This window comes from Egretta garzetta, unplaced genomic scaffold (assembly GCF_000687185.1).
Source record: "Egretta garzetta isolate BGI_Z169 unplaced genomic scaffold, ASM68718v1 scaffold320, whole genome shotgun sequence".
Taxonomy (NCBI): domain Eukaryota; kingdom Metazoa; phylum Chordata; class Aves; order Pelecaniformes; family Ardeidae; genus Egretta; species Egretta garzetta.
The window spans coordinates 2,187,348-2,203,229 of NW_009258260.1; the positions used below are offsets into that span (position 1 = coordinate 2,187,348).

Below are 15,882 nucleotides of genomic sequence, written 5' to 3' on the forward strand. Positions count from 1 at the left end.
AATTTAGCAGTGCTCCTGATGAGGAGAGGAGCGCAAATGGGAGATTGGTTCCAAAGAGACCATGAACAAATTTTGAGACAGGGTGCATGCAACTTGCCCCAGCTGAAAAAAAACAGGTTTGAATCTCTTGCAGGCATGTCTGTAGCTATCCTAGGCCTTGTTCGTTATTTAGTGGCCCCAGTAGATGACTGGGTGCGTGGTAGTGAAGGAGTGGCCAATCTATTGCTGGTCCTTAGGTTAGGAAGAGCAGGGACGCTGTGATAGTGTTGCACTTCTCAGGCAATCTGACCTACCAGAAGGATGGTAGCCACCTCTCTGCCTTGCAAGGAGCAATAAAATACAAGCATGGGGAAGGTTTCATTTGCAGCTGGGGAAATTCTCTCAAGCACTGCGACTGACCCACTTTTATGGGCAAACCTTTTGATGGAAACAACAGGGATGTCGTCATGTCTTGATCAGCGCTCTGCTTCTAAGTTTCCTTGACAAATATTTGCTCTTGGCCCCTGATCAAAGGGATTGAGATCCTTATCAAAGAGGTCATGTTCTGTCCTCTTATTAGGCTGAGGCTCCGGCAGTGGGAGAGCAAATGCATTCCCAGCACGTAGGCGGGGGAGATGAGCGATGTTGTCCGCTTGGATCCCGTGTGCTCTGCGAGCCTGGCAGATGGGGTGGCCGATCTTCCACTGCGCGCGTGGGCCTACCTTTCAGCGCCGCTGTGTCCAACACCGAGGGACTCACTGGTTTGCCTCTGTGCCTTCTTCCCCTCCCTCCCCAGAGGTGGGAAGCACTTGTACTCGCTTGAGCATTGAGGCTTGGTGGGAGAAGCCAGCTGTGCAGGTGGGGCATGTTCCTGCTCGTCACTCTGGTGCAGAGGGTGCCTGGCTGTCAGCAATGACCACGTCACCCCGACCACCACCGCTCGCAGCCGTAAAGTGGAGGGAGAGAAGGGCCCCACATCTTGTCCCCAGCCCAGGAGTCTGCTGCAAATCACAGCCCGACGCCGGCCCCGCAGTCAGCAGCAGAGGATCTTGAGGAAGGCTTTGCGGAAGTCGGTGTTGAAGGTTGTGTAGATGATGGGGTTGAGGGCACTGTTCACATAACCAAGCCAGGTGCTGGCACTGTAAAGCCCTGGGGGCACGTGGCAAGATGGGCAGTGAGCATTGAGGATGTGAATCAAGAAGAAGGGCAGCCAGCAGACTATGAATGCCCCTGGTTTTAGGGAGAGGGAGAAAACAAGCCATGACTTTAGAGAAGCAACAATTTAGAAAGGGACCTGCACCTTCTCCCTCCATCCTCTCACTATTTCCATCCACATGTCTGCATCTGGTAAACCCTGAAGGTGATGTTTTACCCCTGATACAGAGGGACTTGGCAAGAGCTCAGGCTCCTTGGGACCAGTTATGCACATGGATGGATGGGGCTTTGGAAGTGGCCTGGTGACAGACAAAAGCAAGTGGCCACAACTTAGAGGGAAAGGCTGCTGCCTTAGCTGCTTTAATCAGTTACGATGAGGGCTGCATTATTTCCCTGCTACTACTGAGTCGATGAGGGGAAGCGGTGAGTCTGGTGACCGTGGCAGATGACTGGGGCACCAGTCTCCTGGCTTCTCTCTCCAGCTCTATGAGCTGGTTCCTCTGGTGCTCCTTGCCTCAGCTTCCCCTTCTGTAACTGGACCTAAGAGCTTCTGCATGTATGGAAACTTAGGATTTTTCCAGCTTCATAATAATAAAATAAAGGAAAAGGGAAAGCAAAGGTGTTGGCTATTGCTCTCTCCAGCAGGACTTGTTGGCCACTGATTTAAAACAAAAGGGTAACAAAACATAGCAAATAAAACGCTAACATACTTGGCTCTCAACATGTGAGAGCATTGCCCTAGGTCCCTAAATGTCCTACCATTGTCTCTTCTGAGTTTGTGGACCAGTGACAGCTGGAGTCTGGGCCTGGTTTGCGTTTTTTTAAATCTCAACGCTGTATTAGGAGATCCCTTACTCTTGTGAGTCCCAAACCATCACCCCTTGCCCCCCGGTAGATGGGGCAGCTCTCACTCACCCAGGACAATAGCTAGCATCTGCGTAGCCTTCCTTTCCCGAAGCTGGATCAGCCGGGGCTGCTGGTGCGGTAGCTTCAGAGAGCTGATGGTTTTGCCATCGCTGAGCCTCCGTACCTCCAGTCCTGGCTTCGTACTCTTTCTCCTCTCTTCCAGCCTGCTGTGTTGTGTAGTCCCTGGTGTCTTGGTGAGGGATGCCTCGTGGCAGAAGCTGCGGTACCGCCGCAGGCTGAAGACAGTCAGCAAATTCCTTTTGGTAGATATCTCCTGGCCTGAGCATTTGAGTGGGAGACGGGGGGAAAAGGCTCCTGGGCATCTGTTTGGCAAAGCTTTTCTCTCCATGTGTTCCTGCAAAAGAGGATGCCACAGAGGAACTGGGAACCATCCAAACTGTTCACTGGGTCAAAGGCTAACAAGTAAAGTGGTAGGAGTCATCCTCAGCCCCACTTGCTTCTTAGGTTTGCACCATATCCTCTGGACTGACCTTGGCTTATCAGAGGGGTGAACCAGCACCAGACAACTCTGCCTCCATCCCACCAAGGAGAAGCATGAGAACAAGGCGAGCTGAAACACCTGCTCTGCTACCCTTTCGCTTGTATTTTTGTATTGGCCCTGCTCCCCTTACCATCCCCACCCTTTTTTTAGTGTAGCTTCACTGTGAGAAAATGGGTAAAACAAGGGGATATGCGTGATTAGGCAATCAAACCATTGCGCCGGTTCCCATGGTTGCAGATATTTCATCTCGAAAGGTCAGTGGAACAAATGCTCCGTGCACCATGAGCATTTTGACCTCTTAAGTCTGTTGGATGAAGATGTTTTTGGTTTCTTTTTGGTTTTTTTTAAATAATCTAGGTTAAAGCCTGTGAAGCCCTGGGAACGAAGTTTCATAGACCAAAGTCAATAAATGAAGACATAAAAATCAATAAATGAAGAAATTAGCCAGACTTCTGTATGGCTGAGAAAGCCCTATCCTGAAGAAATGTTTAAGTAGGCTGCTCTCTTTTCTAGTTGCCTGGTTCTAGAGGGCAGAGATACATGGGGAGCATCCTCTTTCTAGAGGGCTGAAAAGGGTTTAACTGGAGCTTCTGCATCTCAAGTATCATGGTGTACGAGTCAGGGATGGGATGAAAACATGCCATGTCCCTTCTTTATGCTTTCAGTTCTGTGCTTTGACCCTTTCAGGAGAAGAGGTGATGCATGCCCTGCCCTTTTTGACAGCTCCTGATGCGTTCATGTGGATCTTACTTTGTGTGCATAACACGGTTTGGTGCTGGCGCTGTGGCTGCCCTGCCGGGAGAGGGTTCGCTTCTTTTGCCTTTGTCTTAGCACGAGGTAAATCCGGACATAGAGCAGCAGGGTCACCATGAAGGGGAGGTAGAAGGACACCAAAGAGGAGTAGATGATGAAAATAGGGTTGGATATGGAACAGACACTGGGATCCCCTGGGGAGGAGAAGAGAGAGAGAGACGAGTGGCTGAGCTGCTTTGGTTTAGTACAAGGAGGCTCTTGGTGTGTTGGCAAAGTAAGTTGAAAGGTGGCCGGGGGACAAAGGCAGTCTAAGGAGTACAAGTATCTCCTACCTCTGTTGTTGCAAATTATACTGCGGCCTACCCGCTCATCTAAGTGATGCTTAAAATGGACTCTACCCTAGGGCCATCGAGCATGACCCAACATGCATCTGCCTGCTTTTCTGGCCAACAGCTCTGCCCTCTTCTTTTCTCATGGCTATTCCCATCCTTTCTCAGAGGATCCCTTCTCCTTTCATCCTTCCTCCTGTTCCTCTGACAGCCTCTGAGCTGTCTGGATGCAGAGGTGTGCCTTCACCCTCATCTGTCTGGACCAGGCAGTGGGGAACAGCAGAGCTTCCCACCCCCTGTCACCTTCTTGCCTTGAGCACTGCACAGAGGGTGGGATGGGGAGCGTAGGACTTCTGCCTGCGGCTCAGGGTGGAAGAAGGCTCCCCTGCCCCTCTGCCTCCAGGCAGAATGGGCTGCCCTAGGTGAGGGGAAGGAGAAAGACCAACCTGCTCCCAAGCAGGAGGCTAAATTGTTTGCTCTCCTCAAGGGATTAGGTGAGCAAGCAGACAGACAGCTGGGTGGGAAGGAGCTTTCTCACAAGCAGTGCCAATATGCAACACTTGCTGTTTAGAAATGTGTCCTGTATCTTAAAACTGTGTCTAGGCCTGTTGATATTGGGAAGATGCCATGAGTCTGGCGTGTGTTGGATGCGCTGCACATCTGGGGATTTGCTCTGTGTGCACAGTGATTGTCTGGGGGGCTCTGTAGACCTGGACACTTTGATGGGCATTGATTGATGCCAGAAAAGCAGGCAGGTCTGTCCTCAGAGCAATAGTCAGTGTCTTCCTGAGCAAATGGCAAGTTCATAGACAAGAGCACATCTGCTCTCCAGCACTGGAGATTTTTCTCACCCTTCATAGTGTGCTTTCCTGTTCCCTAAAATTGCCCGTAACTTGGAAAGTCTGCAGGACCCACGTTAAATGACCTGGCCATACACATGGCAGCTCCATTTCCAATCCCTCCCTGCGTGCTATTGTTCGGGACGTCACCTACCTGTAGTATTGAAGCCGAAGAGGAGAGGGCACGACACTGCAAACGCCAGCATCCAGACTATCACAATCATGAGAGAGACCCTCCTGCAGGAGCTCTGCCCAGTGCTGTACTGGTACTGAACTGGTTTCACCACCGCGGTGTATCTGTGGACCAAACCAGCTCCAGAAAGAGGAGAGGTAAGAATGGAGGGAGGAAAAGGACCAGGTTTTAGAAGGAGAAATGAAAGCCACATAGGGAACATGATGGTGAACATGGTGAAGAAATGGAAGAGGAAAGGAGAGAAGATTAGATGATGGGATCAGCAATTTTTGGAAATGGTAAGTGGGGCATTGAGGGGAGGAACAGAGGAAATCAGAGTTAGTTGGCATCACTGCAGAGAAATGCTCTGCAGAACCACCGGCACTGTGAAGCTACAAGGTTTGGAATGCCAGAAGGATCCAGGAACCCCGGGAAACCCCCATCCCTCAAGCCCCGAAGGTAATATCCCTAAGGTTATATGTGCACTGCTGGGAAAGAGCAGCCTCTGGAGCAACCACAGCCTGCTACACCCTGTGCCTTGGCTCCCCATGCTGGTGTCGGCCTCACTGACAGCCAGAGGATTTTCCACGGGTGGGTGTCCAGGGCCTTTGGCTGCCGGGGATGCAGCTCAACAAGGCTAGGATTTGGAAGGCATGGGAGTCTCAGCTTAGGGTAGCCCGCAGGCTGCTCCTTGCAGACTGAGCCAAAATGAAACGAGAATAAAGATTCCCATGGAGGAACACCAGACCAACCCAGCGTTGAGAGCTGCTTCATACGATTACCCTTGAAGCCTATATTACAAAGGCACAGCATGCAGTGTTTTTTCCTTCCCCCACTCCTCGGTCCTACCAGCACCACGTGTGCCAAGGTCTTGGCTCCCAGCCCTCAGCAGTGCTTAAAATAGGCTCAATTTTAAGATGCAGAAAAACAGGGCAAGGCTGAAGATTACACAGCAATAATCTTCACCTCTATGTATATGGCAGGATTTTGTTTATTAAAATTTCCTGAGTGAGGTCTCCAGAAGGAGACTCAATGGGAATTAAATGACCAATTCTGGTTCCTGTCTTCAAAAAGGACAAGGATGTGGTTGACTACCTACGGGTGATGCTTTATGGCTTGTGCCTCTCTGCCCTTAAGTGTGCAGGCACCTTCTAGCACATGGTGGGCAGAGCCATACGAATAGCAGTAGTGGCAGTGGCAGACTGGCAGGGAGGGTTGTGCTCCTGAAGACACCAATGCCGCCTCTGCAAACCCCACCTCCTCGTCCCTGCCACGCTGGGGTAGGGAGCCAACCCCTGTCTCCAGGCTATCCCCCGGATGCTGTTGGCTCTCACCTGTCAATGCTGATAGCACAGAGGTTTAAAATGCTGGCTGTGCACATCATTACATCCATGGTGACGAAGATATCGCAACAGATGCGGCTGAAAGTCCAGACTCCTCCGGTCACCTGCACCAGCAACCACAAAACTGTCAGCCTTGTTCTGCACCAAGTCCCAGTAAGTTAGCTATAAGGAGGTGCTCTCCTCCAAGTATCTCAACAGCTTGAGTTCACATCCACCGTCACGTGCAGAGGGAAACTGAGGCACCTATGTTTTGTGCAAGATAACGCTGCGGTAGGTCATGAAGAAGGAGCCGCACCTTGATGTCAATCCTTTAGTTACTCTTAGAGAGTAACTAAAGGATTAGATAGCAGCTATCCCTTCCCTTAAGGCCTAGCATGATAAATTGATTTAAATTTGATATCACTGTATATATCACTTGATTAAGGATTATCTAAGGGCTGAAAGTGTTTCTCAGCTTAGCTGCTGGAGTTCTCTTGCAAGCAGTGAGCTGGAAAAGCGCTGCAAATTTTATGCATTAATGTGTGAAACAGAGACTTGAGACCCAAGGATTCTCTAAAACCTTATTTGGATTCTTATCTCGTTACAGATTTTGATTATTAGATCAGAGTGAGAACTCAAAAGCTATTCAGATAAAGGGTTTTGGTTTGCTACCATGTTGAGCTTTTGTTCTGGTTGTCTCGAATTTTTAATCTGAAGTGTGTAATCGTGAAAGCTTAGCTGTGGCCAATCTTTGTGATGGAGAAATGCATTTTTTTGGCCCAGCCATCAATGACAATGGCAATGACCTTTTCGGGTGACAACAGTATTCTCCAAGCACTGTGTGGCACTGCTCTCTGCGGGGCTGGGGTGATAGCCTGACTCCAAGTGAGGTGGTCTGCCTCAGCACCTGCTCCTTGGAGGGGACGAACAAGGAGGCAGCCTGCCCTCCAACAGATAAAAGCCTGTTGGATGAGTACGGCAAACAAACGTAACGCTGAGCTGGTTGGAGAAGGGTGGGTAGGGAAGAAAGAGGGAGGAAAGTCCTTGCTTGGAGAGAGCCTGGATTTCAACTTTCAACCCCATAGATGCTGCTGGTTCAGCTGGATCCTTTAAGGCCAAGGGCCAGGTCCTGCACTTGGGTCACAACCACCCCATGCAGCGCTAGAGGCTTGGGGAAGAGTGGCTGGAAAGCTGCCTGGTGGAAAAACACCTGGGGGTACTGGTTGACAGCCGGCTGAATATGAGCCAGCAGTGTGCCCAGGTGGCCAAGAAGGCCAATGGCATCCTGGCCTGTATCAGAAATAGTGTGGCCAGCAGGAGTAGGGAAGTGATAGTGCCCCTGTACTCGGTGCTGGTGAGGCCACACCTTGAATACTGGGTTCAGTTTTGGGCCTCTCACTACAAGAAAGACATTGCATTGCTGGAACATGTCCAGAGGAGAGCCACAAAGCTGGTGAGGGGTCTGGAGCGCAAGTCTTATGAGGAGCGGCTGAGGGAACTGGGGTGGTTCAGCCTGGAGAAGAGGAGGCTGAGGGGAGACCTTAACGCCCTCTACAACTGCCTGACAGGACGCTGTAGCCAGGTGGGGGTCAGGCTCTTCTCCCTGGTAACGGACGATAGGACGAGGGGGAATGGTCTGAAGCTGCGCCAGGGCAGGTTTAGGCTAGACATTAGGAAAAACTTCTTCACTGAAAGGGTTGTCAGACTCTGGAATGGGCTGCCCAGGGAGGTGGTCAAGTCCCCATCCCTGGAGGTATTTAAAAGAAGGATAGATGAGGTGCTTAGGGACATGGTTTAGTGGTGGGATGTCAGGGTTAGGTTAACGGTTGGACTTGATGATCTTAAAGGTCTTTTCCAACCAAAGCGGTTCTATGATTCTAAATGATCCTATGATTCTATGATGCTGGGAAGCTATCAGGAACTGGCACTTGTTCCTGGTCTCTCTGCTTATACTTAGACTGTATCTGGAGTACTGCATCTGATTTTGGGGCCCCAGTACAGGAAAAACATTGACAAATGGGAGCCACCAAGACAGTCCTTGGGGGCTGGAGCGCTTGTCCTGTGAGGAGCATCTAAGGGAATGGGGCTTGTTCAGCCTGGAGGAGACGGTGGATTCAGGGCGGGGGCTGCAGGAGTCCCCTAGCACCTAGTGGGAGGTTGTTAAAAAAGTTGGAGCCAGGTTACTGAGAAGATGGAGCCAGGTTTCTCACAGCAGTGTGCGGTGGGAGGACAAGAGGCAACAGGCAGAAGTTGACAGAAGAAAGGCACAAACTGGTTATGAAGGTAAACTTTCTGACCATGAGGACAGGGAGGCAGTGGAGCCTGTTGCTTGGTAGAGTCTGTGCAGGCTCCATCCTTGGAGGTTTTCAACACCCACTCAAAAATACCCATCCCAGATCAGGCTGGAGAGGGTGCCACAAGTACGCTTGGCTTCTAAGGCTGTGGGTCAACCCTGCAGCAAGTGTCGATGCCTAGGAAGGATGCAGCTCCCTGCAGAGAGAAGCACTTGTATAAATACAGAATTCATTCTGAGCGAGTTGTTTTCAGAGTTGTTTAAGAAATAATCCCAAGGAATTGAAATTATTTTGATTGTGCCAGCATTCCCGCACACGGGGCACAGAAACTGGCTGAGGTGAGCTGTGTCCTCAGGGTGTTCTCCGCTGGACCCAGCTGCTGTGAGGCAGAAGTCAGGTACTGAAGGAGTCAGTCTCCCATTAGACCCCTTGACTCCGAATGAATGGAGAGAAATGGGAATTGGCTTGCAAAATGCGATAGGGAGCTGTGCTTTCATCTTCAGTTCTCTGATATATGTGGGGCTCCTTTGTTTTCTTTTAAAAAAAAGCAAGCAAAAGGGGAAAAAAAAGCCCCAAACCAAACCCTTACAGCTATTCTGCACAATTAGGCAGGCTACAAGATGCACAGACTGAAGGCCGTCCCTCTGAAATTAGGGACCTTAAGGGGTAGGTTTGGTTTTCAAAGAAACGCCACACTGGTTTTGCTTTAGTTGCAGGTTTTCAGATCTGCTTGACCACGTCAAAATGTATTAAAAAAATAATAAAATTATAAATGCTGGAAGCCTTTGCAGTGGGACCCAGTAAGGGGTGTTTCTGTAGTCGGAGGCAAAATGCAACGTGGTGTCCGTGTGATCTGTGGAGTCTGAAGAACATTTCACCAGGAGCTGGTGCCAGGTGTTCGCATGAAAGCCAGCTGCCGCTAGCCCAGCAGATGTGCGAGCACTTAACTGAGGGAGTTTCCAAGGTCCTGAGCACATTCAAATGCTAAACCCAAGAACACAAACCATTAAAACTGAACAAGGTGGTGGTGGGAATGGCTCTGAAGTGAGCCCTCTCAGGATGATGCATTCAGATCACACCACCTGCATACTAAGCTGTAGCTTGTGTTAAGAGGATGCGTGACAGATCAAAACGTTTGGGCTTAAAAACCCATCCTCACTTCCCCAAGCCACGACTTCTAAAATGCGGAGTACCTCTGCTGAAGTTGATGAAGTAGTTAATATTTACCTGTGGGGTATGCGAACCCAGAATTTATTCCAGAATTTAACAATGAAGAAGAGCCTTTTCATTATAGGCGTTGTTCATAATTTTTTAAAAATTCTATTTCTGCTCTCCCTTTTATTGCTGTGTTCTGCTTGTCTTTGCTACAGCAGCTAGAACTTGCTAGTGTGCATTTCTGGTTTTAATGTGCTGGCAGGGTACCTGTTCTTTATCCCTCTGGTGTCTTTTGTCCAGGGATCTCAAAGCACATCACAGGCTTTAGTCAAACGAATCCTCGCAACTGCCTGGGTGAGGTGGATGGTCAAATATTGTTCTCTTACAGCTGATGAGGGCAAATCACAGAGAGCTCAGCTGATACAATCTCTCATTACCTCTCAATGCAGCAGAAGTGGGAATAAAGTCCAGGATGAAATCCTGGCTCTGTCAAAGGCAATGCTAAAGCTCCCTATAGACTATCCAGGTCAGGTTCTCACCTCATCTTTCTTGATGACCAGTCTGCTGTATCCACAACATGGTGGTATTATTATTTTTAACTTTTCAACCCTATAGGAAGTCTTCCAGTTACAAAAAAAAAAAAAAAAAATCATTGTGTGTTTATAAACTTATGCAAATCCACCGCTCTCCTGAATCCTTAAAAATAAACAAAAGAATCTCTGTAAATCAGATACGTATGATGATGCCGTATTGAGGAGTACATGGATGGGAAAGTATGAATACGAAGTTGCATCAGGTGATGACAGGCACGTAAGTAGCGGTGCACCTAAGAGTGCTCATTTAAGCATTATGTGTTTAAAGGCACGTTCTTCTTGGGGGTGCTGTTAGCTCCCTGCAGCTCTGAAATGGCCACGTATGTTTTTGCATGGCGGGAGTAACCAAGAGCATGCGTGCGGTCAGGCCTGCTGACTGCAGAGCTGCAGTAACTCTGTCGTCCGTCCTCCCTTTGATGGTCCCCTGGCGAGCTCCTTGAGCTCAAAGAGCAGTTCTGGGTCTTGCTGCTCTGGTGGGAGAGCCACAGAGGAGGAGACAGCTTTACGCTCACATGCTCTGAACAGAGCTGCAGACCAGACCTGGGTGACAATCATCTCCTGAAGCTTTTTTCCCTTTGGAGGTAGAACTGGATGTTGTGAGAAGACTGAGAAGGATGCTCCAGGCCGTGCGGCTACATGTCCCCCTCCATTTACACAATAAGGCATGATGGCCATCAAACTCCAGTGGGCAGGATACACTAAAGCCACGATCTTAGAAAGCTTGGTGAGCTTCAGTAGTCACGCCAGCCACGGCATCAGAGGTCAGTAAAGTACTGGTATATTAGACCTACCCTTTGATCCCAGAAGATTGCTAGACACAGTGCTGAATAGTATTTTAGTGCCAGAAACTTCATTAGGTGGAGATGAGGATTTCGAGGTTATAAAATATTCCTATTGTTGCTGCGTCACAGCCTTTCCAAAAGACTTCTCAGAAAGTGACAGGTCTGGTCTGCATGATTGATAAAATGACAAATTTCATGCAGAAGGTCCAGGCCACAGATGGCCCTAAAAAATGGAGTGTAAAGCACAAAGTTCACAAGTGACATTTAAAACTGAGGTATTCATCCACCTTTAGCTTCCCCATAAATAACGGCCGGGTCTCGGATGTCTGGTTTGGCAAACATTCAGTAGATGAATAGGGATTGTACATGGTTTTGGGGACTGAATGATTTCTTGGCAATTTCCAGGCCCATAGCATACTGAAGCATGATGCCACTTCTGCTTCATTGGAAGCATCGCTGATCCATAAACAGCAGCAAATATCTAAAAGACTTAGGGGCTTCTTGGACTCTTCTTTTTTAAATCTTAGTCTTGCCGGAGTCCTAAAGTCTAGCTCTCTAGGAGATACTGCGTAAAGCTGGGAGTGGTAAGTAGGGTTTGGGATGTTTGGGGGTTCTTCTCCCTCCTGTTTGGGTGACTCTTGGGTCAGCTACTTTGATTATCCGAGCACCACAGATGGAAATGGATCTTGAATGGTCTACAAACCATTGTTTGCTTTGGGAAACTAGGGAACAGACCTGCTGTCGTGCTCACAAATCGTGACCACAGTATTGCATGCGGGCAGAGGCTGCTTCACAGGTGTGCCTCAGTCCCACCCTGTCCACAGAGAGGGGAGTGCCAAATCTTTTATAATGCAAAGCATATTGTGATTTCATTAAAGACTGGAGTATGCTCGAGGTGATGGACTATTCCAGTCTAAAATAAAATTTGACTTCTAATAATATTTTTTAGTTGCAATCACATTGCAGCACAGTCTAATTCTGACTTGCTGGTATGGTTTCCCTCACCCCACCCCACCCCACCTTATTCCTTGCTTTTTAATCATTTGATGTAACACAACTGAGCAGGCCAGCTCCAGGACCGCTCCACACAGATAAGTCTAAATGTTGCTCCTGCTTTCATTGGGAACGTGATCACACGTGCAGTATCATGGTGCTCTCTTTGTTCTTGCATTCCACAGCGATGCTATACATAAATAATTAACCATCAATGCCATTATTAATAATGCTTATACACAGAGCAAACCCTTAATTTCTCTTAATTGTAGCCTTGCTGAGACTGCAGTGGGCACCGTTTGGGAGAGTGGCTTGGATGAACGCAAGGGAAATGCCTAGGCTGGGTGCCAAAGCTTAGTTAGAGCTGCATTGCCTATTCAACATACTCCAGTGGCAGAGGAGGGCTGTAGGCCACTGCCAGTCCCCTCCTACTTGATCAAATCTCCTTGTACCCACATAGTAGGTCTGGCATTTACTGCTGATGTCCTGTCTTGTCCTCCTTTCTGTTCACGCGCTGCGCAGCCCATATGCACAAATCAAAATCCCTCCCTGCTTCTGCTTTGTTCTGCAGGAAAGAGGTCAGCCAAAAGGTGAGCAGCTGCCAACAGAATATTTACCCTACCCTTCAGCCTGATCCCGGCTTGCCCCTTGCAGAAAGAGCACAAGGCTTCAGCGAGATCATGGCTCAGAGGCTTATTCTGTCTCTGTTAGCATGAGAACAGGGTACTAGGGCTCTGCTGAAATCTTACAGCTGGTAGATGTTGGCTCTAATTTTTCTATTCCTACCAATTTTGGTAAATTAGTGTAAAAATGCTGAAGAGAACAGATAAAAATGTCAGCTGTAGTATACCTACATATATTTAAGTTAGTAAAAATATTTGCCCCAGGAGTGGCTTCAGTAATTCAGGATTTTGCTGCAGTGTGTGTGTGGGGGGATTTGGTTTCCATCTTTGCTGCCATATACCTGACAGTGTTCTCCATACTGTGCACGGTCATGCCCAGTACATTTTTGCACAAAGATCAGGGAAATGGAGAATAAGACCCGGAGGGCTTGATGAGTCTTTTGAAGTTATTGTGAAAATGCTCACATGACTTAAAGAAATTCTGGAGCATGTTCTTCAGCTTCATCACTTTGTCAGCTTGCTCAGGGAATGTTGCTTGGAGCTGACCTAACATCATGGAAGTTAAGGCTCTTAAACTCTGCGGGAGATGAGGATTTGACTGCCCTTGCTTGTTCTCTGGCCAGCAGGAGTAGGAGTTGATCTGGGCTCTAGGATGAGTTCCCTGCCATTCCTGAATCATCATGGTGCTCCCTGGCAACCCTTCTGGCTGATGGAGTCAGCTTCAAGGATGCTCAGGTGTTAGCACATCAGAACCCACAATCTACATTACTGCTGTTCAAGCTCAGAGAGGCTGTGCTGTGCCAGGAAGAGCAAGGGTGGGACTGCCGTGCGTTTGTCCAGCATGCGTCCAGCCTATGAGGGCCACCTGTGTGACATTGTGGGCTGCCACCCCCACACAAGCGCCCAGAGCTAGCTGGGGGGTTAAAATGTGGATGGACTTTACCTGTACCAGAGCTGGCCTGTCCAGAGAGCGTGGACTAATGCCAGTGAGCTTGTACTGCGGTTCAGTTCTGCTGATCTTTCCTAAGATGTACTCACCTCCAGGTACACCACCCATGGCATCACCAAAGTCGCCACCAGCAAGTCTGCCACCGCCAGGCTCACCACAAGGTAGTTTGTTGTGGTTTGCAAGGTGCGTTCCCTCAGCACAGCTAAGCAGACCAGCACGTTCCCAAAGATGATGGCCAAAATCAGGATGCAGTAGCAGAGGGCATAGTAGGCATGTGAGTGCGGCAGGTCAGACTCTGTAGTGTTGTCTGCCCCACAGGGAACGGGGTCGGTGGTGTTAGGGTGACTGCTGGTTCTTGTGAAGAGGGCCATGGGGACGCCACTGCGAAGAGAAGGAGATGACTGAAAATCACAGTAGTTCTGGAGAATGGTACCTTTTGTGGATAGTGTGTGACTTTCATCCTCCCTTCATGAATGCTACTTCAAGCCAATTGTGGAGGTCTTTTTTTCTGCTCATATATAGGCAGAGCTTTACCATAAAGTCTTGCTTGGCCTGCTTTGTTTTTCATTGAATCTAAGCCAAGAGAAGAACACAAGATTTCACCTCCTGCGTGCATCTGAAAGCTGCATCTTACCAACCAGTGCAGCTGTATGGAAAGCAGCAGTGGGTTTAAGATGCACCAAAGTCCTAGCACAGTACAAGTCAGCCCGGCAAGAGCGCAGTCTGAAAGACAACAATTTGTAGCGCTGAGGAAGACCCAATGCAGTTACCCAAACTAGGGCTTGCTCAGAAGCTTGGACCTAGAATCTTTTCTTCTGGGAAGTACGCTCCCCCTTCCCTCATCAAAAAATGTCTTCAATAACTTCACACACTCGAGTGCTCGGCAGCCTGGCAGAGACTCTGCACCTGCAGTGCTCAAGTAGCCTCTTGAACCCTGGCCGCCTGGCAGCAAGCACCACCTACTGAATTACTCTTTTCCTGCAACGCCTTTCTGTCCCAGGCCTCCTCTTCAAATAACGCTCTGCTTCAGCCCCGCCTGCCTTGCCAAAGCTTGACTGGCAGTGCTGCCCCCATTTCATCCACACTGTGCTCTGCGTTCTCCACGCCTGGCCAGAAGATGAGCTGCCTGTGCTGAAGAGCAAATCAACTTGTCATTTGGGATGGAATAACGGAAGGATGCTTGCAGGGTACTCTGCATTTCTTTTCCTTACAATGGATTCATGATTGTGCTCAGGAACCTTCCTTGATTTAGAGGGAGGATGATTTTTTTCCAGGTAGATGAAGGCTGCTGTCCCAGGGTTGTTCTATGACATTTAATCGCTTGTATCCAAATCTATTTATTTATTTATTTTCTTTGCTAGTGCTCCCATTGCTGAACTTGTCATCATCAATATGACAGGTAGGAAAGGCAAGGACAAAACATTGCAATGCTGACAGTATAAATATTACGCCTTGTTCCACCTCACCCGTTGAACAGCAGCATCTGTGATGCACACGCTCCTGGGAGAGGAGCTGTGCAATAGGTGTAAATGGCTCCAGCCCCCTGGCGTACATTCATCCTTAAAACTGGTGTCAGCTTGCTCCTGCTGGTTTGTAGCTGGCAGAGGACCAGGGCTGGAAGAGATGGAAACTGAACTTCCCTCTGTCCCGTGAACATGGATCCCTCGGGACAGAGGTGCAACGATGTCTCCTGGCACGTGTGCCATTCGAAAGCACCTGCACTTGTCTCCCCTTCTCTATCTTTCTTCTGCCTGCCCCTGACAAAGTTAAGCCTTTCCACTGGATCTGAAGGATTTCCCCTAGCGTGAGCGCTTGCCGCCGAGTCCAGGACTGTTTGTTCATAAAGCAGTTCAGCTGCAGCCACCCAAAGACAGGACTCACTTTGCAGCGTCCCCTGCGTCGCCACAGCTCCCGCTCTGGGAAATGTTTATTGTCTGGGGCCACGAAAGGCTAGTTCCGTAGTGCCAGAAAAAAAATACATTAAGCAGCTGCCTAGCTGATAGGCAAAGCCGCGACAGGGAATGAACAACGCATCACGCACAATGTAACCAAAAGGCTTAAGGCACCGCATCGCACACTTTGCCTGGGGGTTTCCCGCCCTGTCTCCTGCCCCTTGCACCCTAAAACACTATTTCCGACTCTTCACCTGGAGGCCAATCCTCCCTACCAGGATCCCTCCCAGCTCCTCACCCCCAGCCCTGCCAGGCCCCCCAGGCCTGGACTGCCCGTCCATCCGCCTGTCCATCCCCGACCCTGCCCGCTCTGCCCGCCACCGGGGTGCTGCCAAGCCAGGCGAGTACCAGGGTACTGGGATACTGATGCGCCGGGGTTCCAGGATACGCGCATACACGGGTGGCGGGACACGGGTTCCAGGCGCACCGGGACACCAGGGTACCGGGACACCCACCCCCCGGGGCACCCGGGCAGCCAGCTGCGGCAAGGACGAGGGTCGCGGCGGTGGGGACGAGCAGGCAGGAGGGAGAGGGAGGGATGGAGAGAGGAAGGATGCTCCTCCCGTGGGTCTCAGCCTCGGAGG

At 49.6% G+C, this 15,882-nt stretch overlaps 1 protein-coding gene across 1 annotated transcript; it reads right to left on the reverse strand.

Annotated features, from left to right (window-relative positions):
• Window positions 1–1,012: 1,012 nt before the first annotated feature.
• Window positions 1,013–13,717, reverse strand: DRD3 (dopamine receptor D3). Its single transcript, XM_009638823.2, has 6 exons — window positions 13,436–13,717; window positions 5,970–6,082; window positions 4,618–4,760; window positions 3,293–3,489; window positions 2,050–2,395; window positions 1,013–1,209 (listed from the first exon to the last, which is right to left on the reverse strand). Exons 1-6 carry the CDS (start codon window positions 13,715–13,717, stop codon window positions 1,013–1,015), a joined length of 1,278 nt encoding a protein of 425 aa, XP_009637118.1.
• Window positions 13,718–15,882: the final 2,165 nt, after the last annotated feature.

Coding starts and splice junctions, on each gene's coding strand:
- DRD3 (XM_009638823.2), bottom strand. CDS start 13,717: ATGGCCCTCTTCACAAGAACCAGCAGTCACCCTAACACCACCGACCCC. Junction 4,761..5,969: donor TGTGCTATCAGCATTGACAG/GTGAGAGCCAAC, acceptor TTTGGTCCACAG/ATACACCGCGGTGGTGAAAC. Junction 2,396..3,292: donor AACCGTGTTATGCACACAAA/GTAAGATCCACA, acceptor CCTCTTTTGCAG/GAACACATGGAGAGAAAAGC.